The sequence below is a fragment of the Peromyscus leucopus genome, chromosome 5 (assembly GCF_004664715.2).
Source record: "Peromyscus leucopus breed LL Stock chromosome 5, UCI_PerLeu_2.1, whole genome shotgun sequence".
In the NCBI taxonomy this organism is placed as follows: Eukaryota; Metazoa; Chordata; class Mammalia; order Rodentia; family Cricetidae; genus Peromyscus; species Peromyscus leucopus.
This window is the reverse complement of record NC_051067.1, coordinates 127,611,240-127,627,042: the sequence shown is the minus strand read 5'-3', so window position 1 is coordinate 127,627,042 and position 15,803 is coordinate 127,611,240. Positions and strand designations below refer to the sequence as shown.

At 49.0% G+C, this 15,803-nt stretch overlaps 1 protein-coding gene across 11 annotated transcripts in view; it reads left to right on the top strand.

The window, feature by feature from the left end:
- Positions 1–15,803, top strand: part of Ttc13 (tetratricopeptide repeat domain 13) — a 61,738-nt gene that overhangs the window by 29,966 nt on the left and 15,969 nt on the right. For 3 of the 11 annotated variants that reach the window (XM_037206352.1, XM_028889771.2, XM_028889770.2), the window contains exons 5-12: positions 1,440–1,505; positions 2,948–3,040; positions 5,344–5,460; positions 6,199–6,309; positions 11,456–11,538; positions 12,375–12,516; positions 12,954–13,128; positions 15,498–15,654. In XM_037206352.1, the coding sequence (XP_037062247.1) occupies positions 1,440–1,505; positions 2,948–3,040; positions 5,344–5,460; positions 6,199–6,309; positions 11,456–11,538; positions 12,375–12,516; positions 12,954–13,128; positions 15,498–15,654 (944 nt within the window). The remainder of the gene's footprint in view (positions 1–1,439; positions 1,506–2,947; positions 3,041–5,343; positions 5,461–6,198; positions 6,310–11,455; positions 11,539–12,374; positions 12,517–12,953; positions 13,129–15,497; positions 15,655–15,803) is intronic. The other 8 variants (XM_037206353.1, XM_028889773.2, XM_028889775.2 and 5 more) reach the window with 5 other exon arrangements.

The following is a 15,803-nucleotide window of genomic DNA, read 5'->3' as shown; positions in this document are numbered from 1 at the left end:
AGGGGCTGCCGTTTTGTTGTCTTTCCTGTGCACACAGTGCCGGAGTCACCTACGAGGGCCAGCGATTGCTCTAAGGTGTCATTACAACCTGCACTCCTCTGTGACCATGTGACCCTCTGTGACCTCTGGGGCACTCCTCCTCCTTGGCAGATGCACAGACAACCTTCATGTGGTTGCATAGGGTGTACAGATGACAGACTAAGAATCGCATGGGAACCGGGAAGGAACCCAAGAGAGTTTCTACCGCGGGAGATGATTGAAGCGTGCTTGTTCTTGTTGGCTCTTTATAGTTTTCATTTGCTGTTGTTTTGAGATAGGATCTTACTATAAAGCCAAGGTTTGCCTCAAACTCCAATTCTCCTGCCTTGTCGTCCCCAGTGCTGGTATTACAGCCTGACTTTTTTGTTGTCTCCCCAGAGGTTCCAGGAGAAACTAGCAGGACAGTTGTTGGGTTGAATTTCTGTGACCTTTTGCCTATGGTGTGCCAGATTGCTGTCTGGGCCCCTGGACCACAGGGTCCTTAATCTGTGTAAGCAGCCTAAGAATTGAACGCAGGGTCCTCCCCTTCATTTGTCTGCATTCACCAGCATGGATGCGGAGGAGGTGCTCTTTGTCGTAGTATGGGCAGACTTCCGAGTCTTAGCTTGGAGGCTGAGCAGTATATTCCCCTCCGATGGGTTCAGCCGGGGCAGTTCTGAACAGCTCTTCAAGTTGCACCAGGACCTTGTAGCAAAGAATTAAAAAATGAGGTGAAAGAGACCCAGCATAGACAGGTATTCCTGCCACCCAGACAGAAGAGAGGTCACACCTCTACCCTGGGCAGGGCCTCTGGAGGGACTGCAGAAGGGTTGTCCTTACCTCTGGAGGTGGGAAAAGGATCCCTTTGGCTTGTGAGGAGTGGAAGAATGGGAGAGCAAGCTACAGAGTCAGATACTTCATTCCCATGGCTCCTTGGCACATTCTGGAATGCATTGCTGCTCTTCCTTTGTTTGAGAGGACTCCTGCCTCCTCCGGTTAAGTCATGGGTGCATGCAAGGCAACATGGTAGGGCATTAGAAAACTAACTGCTTACATCCCCCCTTTTCTGAACTCCCAGCCTCTCTCTCTGTGAGATGCAGTTGCTGATGTGCCAATCATGGAGCAGCTGAGTAGGTGGCATTTGCACTAAGACAGCTCCATGAGGGAAACTGTAGTGCTGAGCAGTGCTGGGTCCCTTCCATCCAGTGCAGTTTAGTCATGTTTCAACGCATAGCAGTCCTCAGCATGTCTCCTTCAGCAAGCTTTCTGGTTGCAGGTTGCAGATCTGGACTACAGAGTCACACCAGTGTAAAGCTATAGAGCTGTCTTTTGAGGTATTACTTAGCTTTAAGCAGAAACTGACTCTTGTTTTGTTTTGTTTGTTTCTAGTTTTTGACGTGTTTCTGTTTTGGTCTGACTAGGAGGAGCCTGATCTGGTTAGTGCAATTTATGGCCGAGGGATAGCCTATGGAAAGAAGGGATTACATGTGAGTATGTATAGTTACGCTTGCCGCCATGCCCACGTGGCTTGATGCACCCAAGCCTTTGTCCAAACTGCTTCTTGTTCACTCAGCTCTGCCAGGACACAGACGAGAAAGAAGGGTGGATGATCACCCCAGGTGCCATGGCTAGAAGGTGGGCAGCCAGGCTCCCGTGGGTCTCCCAAGTCAGTGATGAGCTGGCCACAGGAAAAGCCAGAGATCTAACCGTATTCCCAGACCATTCCCCGAGAATGCAGAGACAAGGCTAGATTGTCACAGTGGGACGTACAGCCTGAGATCCAGGCATAGTCGTGACAAGTTGGGTGAAAGAACACAGGTTTTTTGTTGTTGTTTGTTTGTTTTTTAGCATGTGGCATTTGTTTTTATTTGCTACATTTTATGCTTTTTGCAGATAGGAAAAGGTCTTTGCAGCAATAATCAAGTCATCCCCTTTATTTCCCCGAGGAAGGCGGTGGAGGTGACAGTGAGCCCTGTTCATTAAAAAGCCACCATGCTGTAAAAGTGCTTTCCCAAGATTATGCAGTAAATCACAGAGTGCCCTTATGGTCAGCATGCTTAGAGTGTTGTACACAAACTCTTCGTATGATTCTCAACTAAAGACATTCATGTGAAATAGTGCTTGGAGGGAAAATCACCATTTTTATAACTTTTACATTAAAAAGTCACAGTCTTTAACATTTTATTAAATATTTTAATTAGAATTTATTGAAGTTTAAAACATTCTACCTGCTGATACTAGCTTGGAGAAAATTGATGCGACAGTTATAATTGTACCCTTCTGAAACAGAGGACTGGGACAAACTCAGCCCCGGGAACCATGGAACTGAGGGTACAAAACCATTTCAGTCATATATCAGCAGGGACTAGGTTCAAGCTGTCACATAGCCTTCAGATAAGTGCTGCTTCCTGTCCCCATCTGTCTAAATTTTGCAGCTCAACATGTAACTTGTTTTTGTCTTTAGTGGAAACTTAAATGTGCATTTTTAAGCATAAACTCAGCCTGTACATGCTCAAGAGAATTTAGCTAGACTAGTCATGAAGTGGGTTCTGAGTTCATGGTTTTGATCGACACTTGGCATTTTCCTGTTCCTCACTCACTGGTGGGTGTCATTCCCCAGGCTGGCATCCATGTGTTCACCCTGGGGGATTAGATAGGTTACGTTTAGATGATATCTGCCATCTGTGAACTTGCGGTAAGCATTCAGGATTAGTGTGCCACTTCCTCAAGGGCGGGAGACTTGGGTGAGTTGAGCAGCTGACCTGACACCACTCCCTGACCGAACCTGGCAGAGCATTGGCGGAGAACTGAAGTTGGTGTTCATCGATAAGGAGCGGTTTCTCTGGGGACTGCATTGTTAGTGTCTCAGAAGATCTTGCCACTGTCCCAAGCAGCAGTGTGTCTCATACTAAGCTAATACCTTTTCAAGGACATTAAGAACGCTGAGCTTGCTCTGTTTGAACTGAGCCGAGTAATTGCCTTGGAACCTGACCGTCCAGAGGTATTTGAGCAGCGGGCTGAAGTGAGTGCGGTTTTCTTTTTCCCTCTGTTCCTGAATTAGCTGAAATTCAGAGCCTTTTCCCATGATTATCATTATAACTGTTAATGCTCCTTTATGCCGAATTGTGTTCCTACCTAGTTCCTAAGGCCTGAAAGTATGGTGGCAAATACTGGACAACCATGGAATGAGTGATGCATTTAAAGTACCATGCGAGTGCTATTTAGAGTGAAAACATGTGGTTATATTGTCTGCTTCTGCAGCAGACACTCATTAAAGAGATATCATTCACCATATTGCAGATGTAAATGACACAATTTAATAAAACTGACTCTAACAGCATTTGGACAACCTGAAATATGTAGCCCTTGGAAGCAGTTATTCCACTGGTATGGAAGGAGGAGGGAGAATGAGTGAATGAATGAACAATGAATGAATGAATTGCTTGAGTGTATGTACCCATGTGCTCATGTACAGTTCTTGTGAGATGGACCTGCCTCCATAGATGCCCAGAGCAGGTAGGTTTGCTGTAGAGCTCCAGGTAGAGACAGAGGCATGGGAGGGGGTGTCTGTAGCATCTGTGGAGTGGACATCCGTAGGTGGCCTGCACAGAAGCTGAAGGGGTGTGCTAGGCGCTTGGCAGGTGAGGCTTGAGAACAGCAGGAGGAGGGTGCTTTGCAGAGAGAGGAGGGTGCCAAGACTCCGTTTGTGGCTTTAAATCCCCGTGTTCTTGCAGTAGTGCTGGCTGTTGGGGTCATGTATGCTAGTGTGTGCGTACAGTTAGCTCTTGGATAGGAACACTGAGTGCTCAGTCACTCCAGGACTGCATCTGGAGGTCCTGTCCTCAAGTTGTAGTGTCGTATAGTTCACTTTCTTTTAGTGTTTTTGTGTTGTATTGGGGACTTGGTTTTCATCTAATTTTTCTCGGTGATGTAGTTCCTTACCTGTCCATTTTGGGTCTCACTGTTGGGCTTGGTGGCTGGAGTCCTGTCCCCAGAGCTGAGGCTCTTGTGTAGTGGTTGGGCTGCCTACTCTGTGTCCCACCAACTCTGGGTGGGCTGGTATTTCCCTCATGACTCTGGGGCTGCATGAAATGATTCTGATAAACCAGGAATTCAGTTAAGACTTGCAGGTTTTTAAATTTTGCTCATCTGAGAAAAAAACTAATTGCTTATCTAAAATGATATTGGTGATTAGCACAATAATTTTTCCATTATCTAAAATATACATAGCAATATTTATGACACTGCCAGCAGTCACTACATCATGATTTTCACAGCCAAATCGCAGTCTGCCTTTGTCTGCCTTAGAACTAATTTGTGAAATGCTTTGCTTTTGTGTTTACTGAAATAATCTGTATTTGATGAAAATATTTTAACCCATTATTGTGGATATTAGCAGTTGTACCAAGATGTGATAGTTTTTACCTAGGTGTTAATAAAGCAGAGAAGGGCATTTTTCCTTCCAAATGGTAGCCCCGCCCCACCCTGTGATGAGTTCCAGGCCATGTCCATCTTTTTCCATTTTGAAAGCCACTGCTGATGTTTGGGATGGGCCCACACAAGTGCTCTCCCAGGCTATGCTGACCTCCTGCAGAGCAAGTGACCAGTTGTAACACAGGGTGAACATGACCTTTCTTAGAGCACCCTGGTTAGAAATTGCTGGAATGATGTTTGCTTGTGACCAAGTGCATGGGGTGGATTGCATGAACACAGGGACCCACGGGGCTTTCTTATGTCGTGTTGACTTCCTTTTGGGTGCTGGGCTGTCATCTGTGCTGTCATGCTGCCTGGACCGCAGTGACTGCTGGCTCTTTCACTGGGGCTTTTCAAGTGGACAGACAGTTTCCCCTGTGATGCTGACTGTGGTTGATGAGCTAGGGCCTGACAGGGTACCTGGGATCCTAGAAATCCTCCTTCATCTTTTGCTCCCACAGGGAGTAGAGCTAGAGACCAGGAAGGGCTTAACTGCCAGGACTTGTCTGTCTCTCCCAGTGGTTGAATGTGCATGTGCCAATTTTATACTTAAAAAGTGAACGTAGCATAAGAAAAAAGGGGTCTTATTTCAAGAAGAGCCACATCTGGTATGCCCAGAGTGGAATCAGTAGCAAGGCAGCTGCTTGAGCCGTATCCGGTTCCTCTCACTAAACTGAGACTAGTGGCCCTTCTGTGCATCCACCTGCACGTGCATGAGGCCGTGGGTCGCAGCCTGCTACAGGGAGCTTTGTGAGTGGTGTGTGGTTCAGTGGAATTGAACAATTAAAACACTGACAGTATAGGAGGGCTGGTTGTAGGAACTTTTCCTGATTGCATGTTTTGGATTTCTAGATTCTGTCCCCTCTGGGACGAATTACTGAAGCCGTAAATGATCTCACTAAAGCTATTCAGCTTCAGCCCTCTGCACGGCTATACCGACACCGGGGGACCTTGTACTTCATATCTGAGGTGATTGCCCCGTAAAGATTGGTCCACACCTCACTTCTCCCACCATTTCAGAAGCCACTCTTTGCTAGATTGGGTTCAGTTTAATGTCAGTGCTATACAGGGCAGCTGTGAGAGCATTGTCTTTGGCAGAAATTAAATGCAATAAAGAATAATAAGGGCCAGTCGTGTCTCCATGTTTGGGCCTGCTTCAGCAGTATCAAATTCTAGGCTGGTATGAAAAGGTTGCAATTTGGTTCATAGCTTCTGCTTCGAGGTACAACTTGAATTTGTCTGCTTCTCAGTCTGAGAGCTGTGCTCTGAACCTGTAAGACTTCCAGACCATTCTGTTTAGGGGGACTGAATCTAGCAAGAGTCTGTTTCTGTCACAGTGGCCCCTCGACCACAGGTGTCTGTGGGCTTGCAGTACTTTAAACAGTGCATGTACAGACCAGAGCTTCAGCTAACACACAGTGAGGACGCCCCGCAGCCTGGGCATTTCACAAGCGTCCAGTGTGAGAAAAGATGGTCTCGCTGGCATTGGAAATGATGCTTTTCCTGTGGTCGAGACAAAAGGCCTGCAATCAAGCCCCTGTGGACACCAGTTAGCCGTTAGCGGGCGAGGACTGCTAGTTCCTCGGCACTGCTTCGCCGCGGCCTCTCCTCCAAGGCCAAGAAGGGCCCGGGACCCGATGGGGTTTTCCCTCTGCCCTGACTAATTTCTAACAAACCCAATCTTATCTTTCCTCCTCCTTTCCATAGGACTACGCGACAGCCCACGAGGACTTTCAGCAGTCCTTGGAGCTGAACAGAAACCAGCCCACAGCCATGCTGTACAAAGGCCTAACTTTCTTTCACAGAGGACTTCTGAAGGTGAAGCTGCGCTGCCCGCGCCTGCGCTGCTGTGCCTGCTTCGCTGGAGGGGCGGGGTGGGGGTGGGGGACTTAGTGGGACTGACCTGATGCACCTTGGAACGTCACAGGTGTCTTAGCTCTGTCTGCGCGCACGTGTGTGCGTGTGCGTGCGTGTGTATGCGTGTGCGTGTGTGTGCGTGTGTGCGTGCGTGCGTGAGTGCATGTGTGAGTGCACGCACATTTCACTTGCTGGCTGCTAGAAGCAGGTCTTCCTCTGGAGCAGTGCTGAGCACTTTGGCTTCAGCTCATGGGCCTAGGGGAGCTGTGTGTTGTGGCTTTGGGGACAATCATAGTGGGTCCCAAGTCTGTGATGTAGAGGTTGGTTCTGACGGTCTGACCCAGGTGAGAAGGACCGGAGACTGATAGGAGACATTTGTAGGTCCCGTTGGGGCTGAGGAGACTTGGCCCAGCTGCTGGGTCCACAGGAGGGGGAGGAGTGGGAGGCTAGTGATCTGGCCAGTGTGACTAGTACGACCATGGACGCGGATCCCGAGGCAGTAGGAGGAGTAAGCCACTGTAAACAATCAGACCACTTGACCTGAGGAGAAGTATTTGTGTGGGTTGCTCCATTGCATGTCCTTGCATCTCTGTGGGGATCCTGCTGTGCAGCAGGCTGTACCAGTAACCAGGGATCACAAATTTGCCACCTCCCGTACCTGGGTTATAATGTCACACAAGGCCTCAAAGTATTGGTGGTCCCCTATGACAGGATAATCCAAGCCACTAGATGAGAGATAGGCTGGCCTGAGAACTACGCACAGCCAGTCGCCTTGTTGGAGAGTGCACTGTGGGATGAAACAGTCCTGTGTAGAGATGGCGGTCTTGAGTCCAGTGTTGAAGCCTGTGAAAAGCTTTGGCAGCACAGGATGGGGAGTGTCTTCAGCAAGCAGAACATGCATCTCACCTCACCACATAGTTCTGCCATGGGGCAGGCAGCCCTTTGTATCCATTAGCTGCATGTCCTTAGATCTGCCATCCATGGCCCTGAAATACTCAGGGAGAAAGTACAGATTTTGTCCTTGTCGCTCTTGCCTAGACAGCATGACGTAGTGACAGTACCAATAGCAGCCACCTTATATTAGCTGTCACAGGCCATCCAGAGAACCCCGAAAGAGCTCAGAGGATGGATGCAGATCCCATGCAAACACTGCACCGTCTTGTCTGAGAACCAGAAACCATGTGCATTTTAGTGTCTGCAGAGACCCCAGAGCCATCCCTGTCATTCCCAGGAGGGCTGCAGATGTGGTTGGGGATGGCAGATTTGTCTGGGCAGAGGCCGCAAATAACGTTCTCAGTGTTGCGGATAGCACCTGTGTTCAGAAGTAACAGGGACAGCGGATGTCAAGGGCAGAGCACATGGCCTTGGAGGTCAGGCTGTGCTCTTGCTTTGAGCCCTGCTAACCACCTGCTGGACATGCAGCTGAGCTCTTTCAGCTCCTTGTACATCCATAAAGTAGGCACAACCTTCTGTCTCCTTTCAAAGCACCCAACAGAGATTGGTGGCATCCCATATGAGAAAAGTATAACTACAGTTTATTTATCAGGAAAAGTTTAATCTGTTGTATAGATGCTTTTTAAAAACTCCCATCCCACTGAAAACCAAAAGACAAAACAAATTTGCTAGTTCTTTGTATGTTCCTCACATCCCATGTGTAAGTGCCCAGAGTGTTCAAAAGAAAGACTTCTCCTTAGGTGTGGAACTGCCCACAAGGATATAGGCCATAGTGGGCTCTGTCCACCTTCTCTCTGAGTCCCTTTCATTCTTCATCTTTTCTCACAGCCTCTGTATGTGAAAAGGTTCAGGCCACCATGCTGCACTCAGAGGCAATCTCGGGGAGGAGAAAGAGACACATGGAAAATACCATCTAGTACATATTGTGAATATTTTTTAAAGGAACGCGTGTAGCTGCCAATGCACGCTGTTTGTTAGACAGAGCTGGGCATCGGTGCAGGGACAGACTCCTGAAACAGGCTGGAAGAGTGAGGCTTGGTTGGTTCTCTAGATCCCCAAGAACCTGGACAGTGCTCTCATTCTCTGAGCATTCGAAGTCCCTCAGTGTGCGGGTCTTCCCAAGTCACTGGGTCCTCCCTCCTCCCCCTGTGCCGAGTCGCGTGCATGGGACAATAGGAGGAGACGTGGAGGGTTTATCTGTGCTGTCTAAGCAGGTCAGAGGGTTGCACTTAGTCCCTCAAGTCCCACCAGCATCCTTGTGAGGAGCAGACAGCTGTCTGTGTGATTATGGAGCTAAAGAATGACCCCGACCCTCCACAGACACAAAGCAGTGGTTTTGAACTGACAGACCTCAGAGTGGGTCTGTTCAGGCCGGTGGCATTTAGAAAGTAAGGAGGCGACTTGACTTTGTAAGGACCTTTCATGGAAGGACATTAAACATTGTGTCATTTCTTACCGAAAGGGCTTGGCTGTGTAGCTCAAGCCCGTCTTTACCTCGTAACCCCGCTGTCTCAGCTTCCGGTAGGCTGATTTCATGTGATCCCCACCATACCTGGCCAGGCACATACACAGCTGTCCAGCGTGGTGGAGAGGGCCCTTGCAACCCGACAGCAAGAGCTTGCCCTCCACTTAGTCCACGTCACAAGGACGTGTTAACCTCTTCACCCTGAGCTGCCTGATGGGAGCAGCCAAGTGGTGGCCGCCCAGTGACCAGGGCGGATGGTGGTGATGGAGTGAAGATGGCCGCATCTGCCCAGTCCACGGCTCTGAAGCCGTCCACATGTAGAGGTTGCCTCGTGCGAGCTAGTCTCTTGTTCCCGATGCTGTAAAATCTTGATTCTGCTGTGTCCCTCTTTGGCAGCTGAGGTAGAGAGCTGAGCAGTGTGCTTAGACAGGAACCCTGAAACCAAAGACTCTTAAAAGCTGAAGAGAATCAGACTTTGAAGAACTGTGGCGTCCACGCATGCTGTAAGTGGAGCGGGCAGCAGCTGCCCGCTGGGCATCTCCCCTGGATGTCCACAGACACTGCAGACTTAACTCGCCCCAGCCCCTCTCCCTGCCGACCTCCTGCCTCCTTGTGGTGGCCACTGTACTTGCCCTCCCCCCGACTCTCCAGCCTAGAACGCCCTGCCTCATCTCCCTCACCTCACGCCACCGGATTCCGTCTCTGTTTGCCTTAAGAAATGTCCCTGGATCCGACCCTTCTTTCTTTCCTCGGGGACACTCACCTTGAGCTTTCATTATCTCTTGCCCAGAGGCCCACCGACCCAACCCGGGGCCTGCTCCTCTGCTCTCCCCCGCACTGCTGCTCTGCACGGTCACTGTCCTTCCCCGAGGCCTGGCTGCCCGGGCAGGTACCCTGTCCCTGTCTCTGCACTTACACCTGCAGGCGGGCGCTGTTGTGGTCTCCTCCCTCTCCCGGCTCAGTTATAGCACTGTTCTCTCCTCCCACCACTGTTCAGTCCCGGGAGCGCTGGGCTGTCACTGCCTTCTCTGCGTCCCCAGAGCCTCACTCCTATCTCTGTTGTAGCTCGTAACGTTTGTGCTAATAACTCCCGTTACACAACTGGCTTTCTATTCTAACTAGACTGAGTGTTCTTAGAGGACGGAGATAATGACTTGCTCGTCTTGTACCCACCCCTCAATTCCTCACACTGGCTCTGGTACATAATCGGCACTCAATATGTGTTTGTTAAATCAAAGTATCATAAAAGCCCTAAAAGATTAAGACTGGGCCACTTTGGGAGCCACATTCAGAGTTGAAGGAGCCCTTCACCAGCAGTTCCTCTTCCCTGCAGTGGCTCCTCCACCCAGGCTGCCCCGCCCCTGTCTACACAGAATCTGGATGCAGAGGCCGATGGCTTTCTGAAGTCTTGCAGTTGTATGGTTTGCAAAGCGGCCTTACGCCTGCAAGTTGCTGACTATTGAGTGCCTACCATGTGCAAGGCATGTGACACCAGTAGCTCTTGCCTACCAACATCTAACTGAACAGGTGTGATGTTGTCTAAAGTCGAGTCTTCTTCTTCAAGTTGCAGTGGTTACTTTAGTGCCAGTCTGTCCTGTCCTTGGAAACGTGTGAAGTGACTGTATTTTTTTTTTTTTCAATTACATTAACCGTAATAGCATGTGAAAGTGCAAGGGTAGTGGGTACACATGTTTAGGTTGTCTAGCCTTGACCAGAATGGTGCCCTCTAGTGGCAGTTCTCACATTAGGATTTGGGTGTGAGCAAGGGTGCTCTGGATTCCTCCTGGTGGCCACAGCACTCCAGCCTCAGCCCCATGCCAGCTGCTGGGCTGTACAGCCATGCCCACTGTCCAGTCCTCAGCCAGCTGCTGGGCTGCACAGCCATGCCCAGTGCCCCAGTCCTCAGCCAGCTGCTGGGCTGCACAGCCGTGCCCACTGCCCCAGTCCTCAGCCAGCTGCTGGGCTGCACAGCCGTGCCCAGTGCCCAGTCCTCAGCCAGCTGCTGGGATGCACAGCCGTGCCCAGTGCCCTAGTCCTCAGCCAGCTGCTGGGCTGCACAGCCGTGCCCACTGCCCCAGTCCTCAGCCAGCTGCTGGGATGCACAGCTGTGCCCAGTGCCCCAGTCTTCAGCCAGCTGCTGGGCTGCACAGCCGTGCCCAGTGCCCTAGCCTTGTTCTGTTTTCTTTCACTGTTTCCCTGTAGAACCAAGGAATCCCAACTGCCAACACAGGAGTCTTTTTGGCTTTTTTTTATGTGCAATTTATACCTATCTATCTTGTTGATTGAGTTGAAATGCAGCAAGCTGTCATTTTGAATATTCTCACACAGCTGTTGAGTTTCCTTGGTCCATTGGGCTGTTATGGATTGAAGAAATGATGTTCTTATGAAGGTGAAATCATTAGCACTCCAGTGCTACTGAGTTAGACAAGACAACAGCTCTGTCACAGTGGGAAGCCTGAGGCTGTTTTTATAGAAATGCATTTTATTTATTTATTTATTTTTATTTATTTATTTATTTTACTGTTAGAATCACAGCCTCCCAACAGTTTATTGCAGAAAACAGCTTGCCTCATTTTTTGGTCCTATTATAGATAATTCTGCCAGAGACAGGTGTGGCCTATGTGTAAACCTTTAGTGATGCACGTGGAATTAATGCAAGCGGGCTCATTTTCTGCGTACCTTCCACAGGAAGCCATCGAGGCCTTCAAAGAAGCTCTGAAACAGAAAGTTGACTTTATCGATGCATATAAAAGTCTAGGACAGGCCTACAGGTGAGTGACAATGGGCTGAAAGGAGACTAAACCAGGAAAGACACATGCATCTCTCAGAAAAGATGTCCGCTTTGAAGGCATTGCTTCCCCTGCCGGCATCTCCTCCGGGATGTGAGGAGCCCTGTGTCGGGACTTCTGTATGTTACCACATAGAAGTCACGTCAGCTTGCACAGCTCTCTGAGGGTCACAGTGGTGTGAGGGCATAAGTCCCTGTAGATTAATGTTGTGCCTGGCATTGGACGGTGCTGGGTGATAGACACCATCGCCACTTGCCAGGCTACGTGGTGGTGAATTCCTGATCGTGGGAGAGCCAGTCCAGTATAGGAAGCTGTGACCAGGCCCTCACCTCTTGGCTCTGTGCATTGCTTCACTATTAGAGTATTCAACTTTAAAAAGCAACTTCACTTCAATCAGAAAGGCGGGTGACATGGTTGATGTGGGAATGCATGGGCTAGGAGCCCCTGAAACTTGAACTGTGTAGGTATGCCACTGATGGCTGTCTGGGCTTCCAGTGTCTTGCCTGTAAAGGAGCCACTGTGGCTACAGGGGAAAGGCTGTTAGAGAAATCTCACCCTCATACGGAGGGTGCATTTGGTTTTGGAAATCAGTAACTTAATTTTTCCTAGAGAAGTCCAAAACTGTGAGCATCCTTTAATACTGTATGTTAGATGCCGGCAATGTTAGGTTCCTAGGTGGTGTGAAGACTGTGCAACTGTGTGTGAGGTGTTCAGGGAGCAGGAGACACACACCTCCCTTGAGGCCTCCCAGAACTGAACTCCAGGGCTGGCGTCACGGACCTGCTGCCCAGTGCTCATCACGGTTGTTCAATCCTTAGAGAACTTGGCAATTTTGAAGCAGCCACTGAGAGCTTCCAGAAAGCCCTGCTGCTCAACCAGAACCATGTGCAGACCCTGCAGCTCCGAGGGACAATGCTCTACCACCATGGCAGCCTACAGGAGGCCCTGAAGAACTTCAAGGTAAGCCTCTCCAGCAGGCCGAGCTACAGCTGGAGTTCTTGCTGCTGCTTCAGAGAGGTCAGTGGAACTCTCTGAAGGAACCACAAATACCTGCACAAGCCACACACACTAAAAAGAGGAATCTGGACATGGTGTACTCCTTTAATCCCCGCACTTGGGAGGCAGAGGCAGGCAGCTCTTAGTGAGTTCAAGGCCAGCGTGGTCTGCATAGCAAGTTCTAGGCCAGCCTAGTGGCCTGGATAGTGAGACCCTGTCCAGGGGCTTGGGGGTGGGGGTGGGAAGGGGATGGGGAGAGAGGGAGGGACCTTTGCTTTGGCCTCTAGACTAACTTAGAAACCTATATGTAGTTTGACTCAACCTGGAAGGAGCTTTGGGGTTGAAGGAAAAGCTGTCCTAACCCCGGGGACACTAATGCAGCCTTTTGTCCTGAACTGTAGCGTTGCCTGCAACTAGAGCCGTACAATGAAGTGTGCCAGTACATGAAAGGTCTCAGCCACGTGGCAATGGGACAGTTTTATGAAGGAATTAAAGCACAGACAAAGGTTATGCTGAACGATCCTCTCCCCGGCCAGAAGGCCAGCCCAGAGTACTTGAGGGTGAAGTATCTCCGAGGTAAGCAGAAAATGGTGGGGGTTTTCCACTTCCATGCCCAGCTGTGGGTGCCCTGCTGCCGCTGTGAGAGGGTGGAGCTGAAGCTGGGCATTCTGTCCCTAGCGTCTCTTGATGCTGGAGGTTTCTGGACTAGGGACCTCAATATCTTCCAAGACAGGCCCGATGTTCTTTCTACCTTACCTACAGGTCTTCCAAAACTCCACGGAAGCTTGACCTGAGTAAAAGCACGTTTGTAGTTGGATGTGAGGTTTTTTGTGTGTAGTTTGTCGGGTGCCTCCTCATCTCACTGAAGGACAGGAAAGTACCCTGCGTGGGGTTTTCATTGTTGAGAGTTACCTGGCATCTCTGATGCTGCATTCCATTCTATCACAACTTCTGATATCAGCAAGACACAGTTTGGTGAGAAAAGGAGCAGTTCTTGAACTAGTCACAGACTTGCTTTTTCTCCATATACATCTTTCAGTATACACATACATCTTCCCATGTAACACACACTCCTTCATATGTACATAAACATCTTCTTATGTGTATATATAAGTCTTCCTATGTACACACACATCTTCCTTTGAATACACATACACACACGTCTTTTATCTATACATGCATCTTTCTGTGTATACACACATCTGTATACATACACACACACACACATATTCCTATGCATACACATTAACATACCTTATGTAGACACACACACCTTCCTATGTACACACACCTTTTGTGTACAAATATACCTTCCCATGTATATACACACACAAACACTTTTCTGAGTACACACACATCTTCCTATGCACTTAATACACACATCTTCCTACACACACACAACACACACACGCACACCTTCCTATATACTCATAAACATCTTCCTGTATATACACACATCTTTTTATTCATACACACACCAACACACACACACATCTTCCAGTACACCTTCTAATGTACATAGACATACACATCTTCCTATGCTTGCTTACACACACACAGACACAGACACAGACACACACACACACACACACACACACACACACACACACACACACACACGCACATGCCTTCTAGTGTATACATACCTCTTCAAGCATACATGCCCATTGTCTTAGGGTTTCTATTGCTGTGATAAAACACCATGACCAAAAGCAACTTGTGGGAAAGGGTTTATTTGGCTCACATTTAGATGTTAGAGTCCATCACTGAAGGAAGTATGGGCAGGAACCTGGAGGCAAGAATTGGAGCAGAAGCCATGGAGGGGTACTGCTTACTGGCTTGCTCCTCACAGCTTGCTCAGCCTGCATTCTGATACACCTCAGGACTACCTGCCCAGGGTTGGCACCACCTCCAGTGGGTTGGACTCTTCCACACCAATCATTTATCACGAAAATGCCATACAGACTTGCCTGCAGTCCTCCTTAGAAATGTTATGTTTTAGGACTGGGGAGATGACTCAGTGGTTAAGAGCACATACTGCTCCTCTAGAGGACTTGAGTTTGGATCCGAGCAACCCACATGTGGCAACTCAGAGCTACTTGTACCCAGCTCCAGGGGGATCCAACATCTTTGTTCTCCAGAGGCACCTGCATTCATATGAATAGATCCACATTCAGACACACACACACACACACACACACACACACACCTTTAAAAATAACCAAAATTTTTTTTAAAAAAATTTACATTCCATGGTTTTTAATCTAAGTCTTTGGCCTCTGCAGTGTATTTTGCAATCATAGGACATCTAGTTTGAATGCTAATCTTTTATTAGCTATACTTGATCAGAATTTGAGCTTCATAGACTGTATAGTTGGAAAAAAATAGATTGATATGTGCACGTTGGCCCAAACATACTGAAGTCTCTGAAGATTGCATCAAGTATCAACAGCCCAGGGCCATCTCTTGGACAGGTTACCCTTCACACCCCTCCTGGCGCAGCAGGGCTGGCACAGAGAATGACCCCTGACTGGGCTAGCATACCTGCCATGCTCCTTCCTCCCGGTCTCTAGAGAGAGATGCAGCGGTCAGGCAGGTCGTGGTGAGACTGCACACCCATTTGGTCCCTCAGAGCTGACAGAGCCTCAGGCTCAGTCTGGTACTTCCCTGGGGTTTCAGGCTCTGAAACAGAAAGATGAGCTCTCTGGCTCTCTTCATGGAAAGGTGGTTAAAATGTAGTCAAAGAAGCCCCCAGCAGACTGATGTATACTTGATCCTTGTGCTTCCAGTCAGTGGCAGGCTTCTATAGTCCTGCTGCTATAGCAGCCATCTTCCAGAATTCCTACAGAGATGACAATGTGGGTCAAAGCATCTATCTGGTGCCTTGCTCTAACAAGGGCTTCCTCAGCAGTACCTAGTTTTGGCAGCTCCTTTCCCATCTACAGAATATTCTCGGTATCTGCACGCACACCTCGATACCCCCCTGACGGAATATAACATTGACACGGATCTACCAGGCAGCTTCAAGGACCACTGGGCGAAGAACCTGCCTTTTCTCATAGATGGCTACGAAGAGCAGCCAGGCCTGCAGCCTCACATCAAGTAAGTGTTGGGCGGTGTGGCTTCTCAAAGCCCAAACTGGGAGCTCATCCCCCCCCCCATTTATTTAAAGGGATTGGGTCTCAGTGTGTGTTCATTCCAGGCTGACTACAAACTCATGATCCCACTGCTTCAGCCGCCTGAGTGCTGCT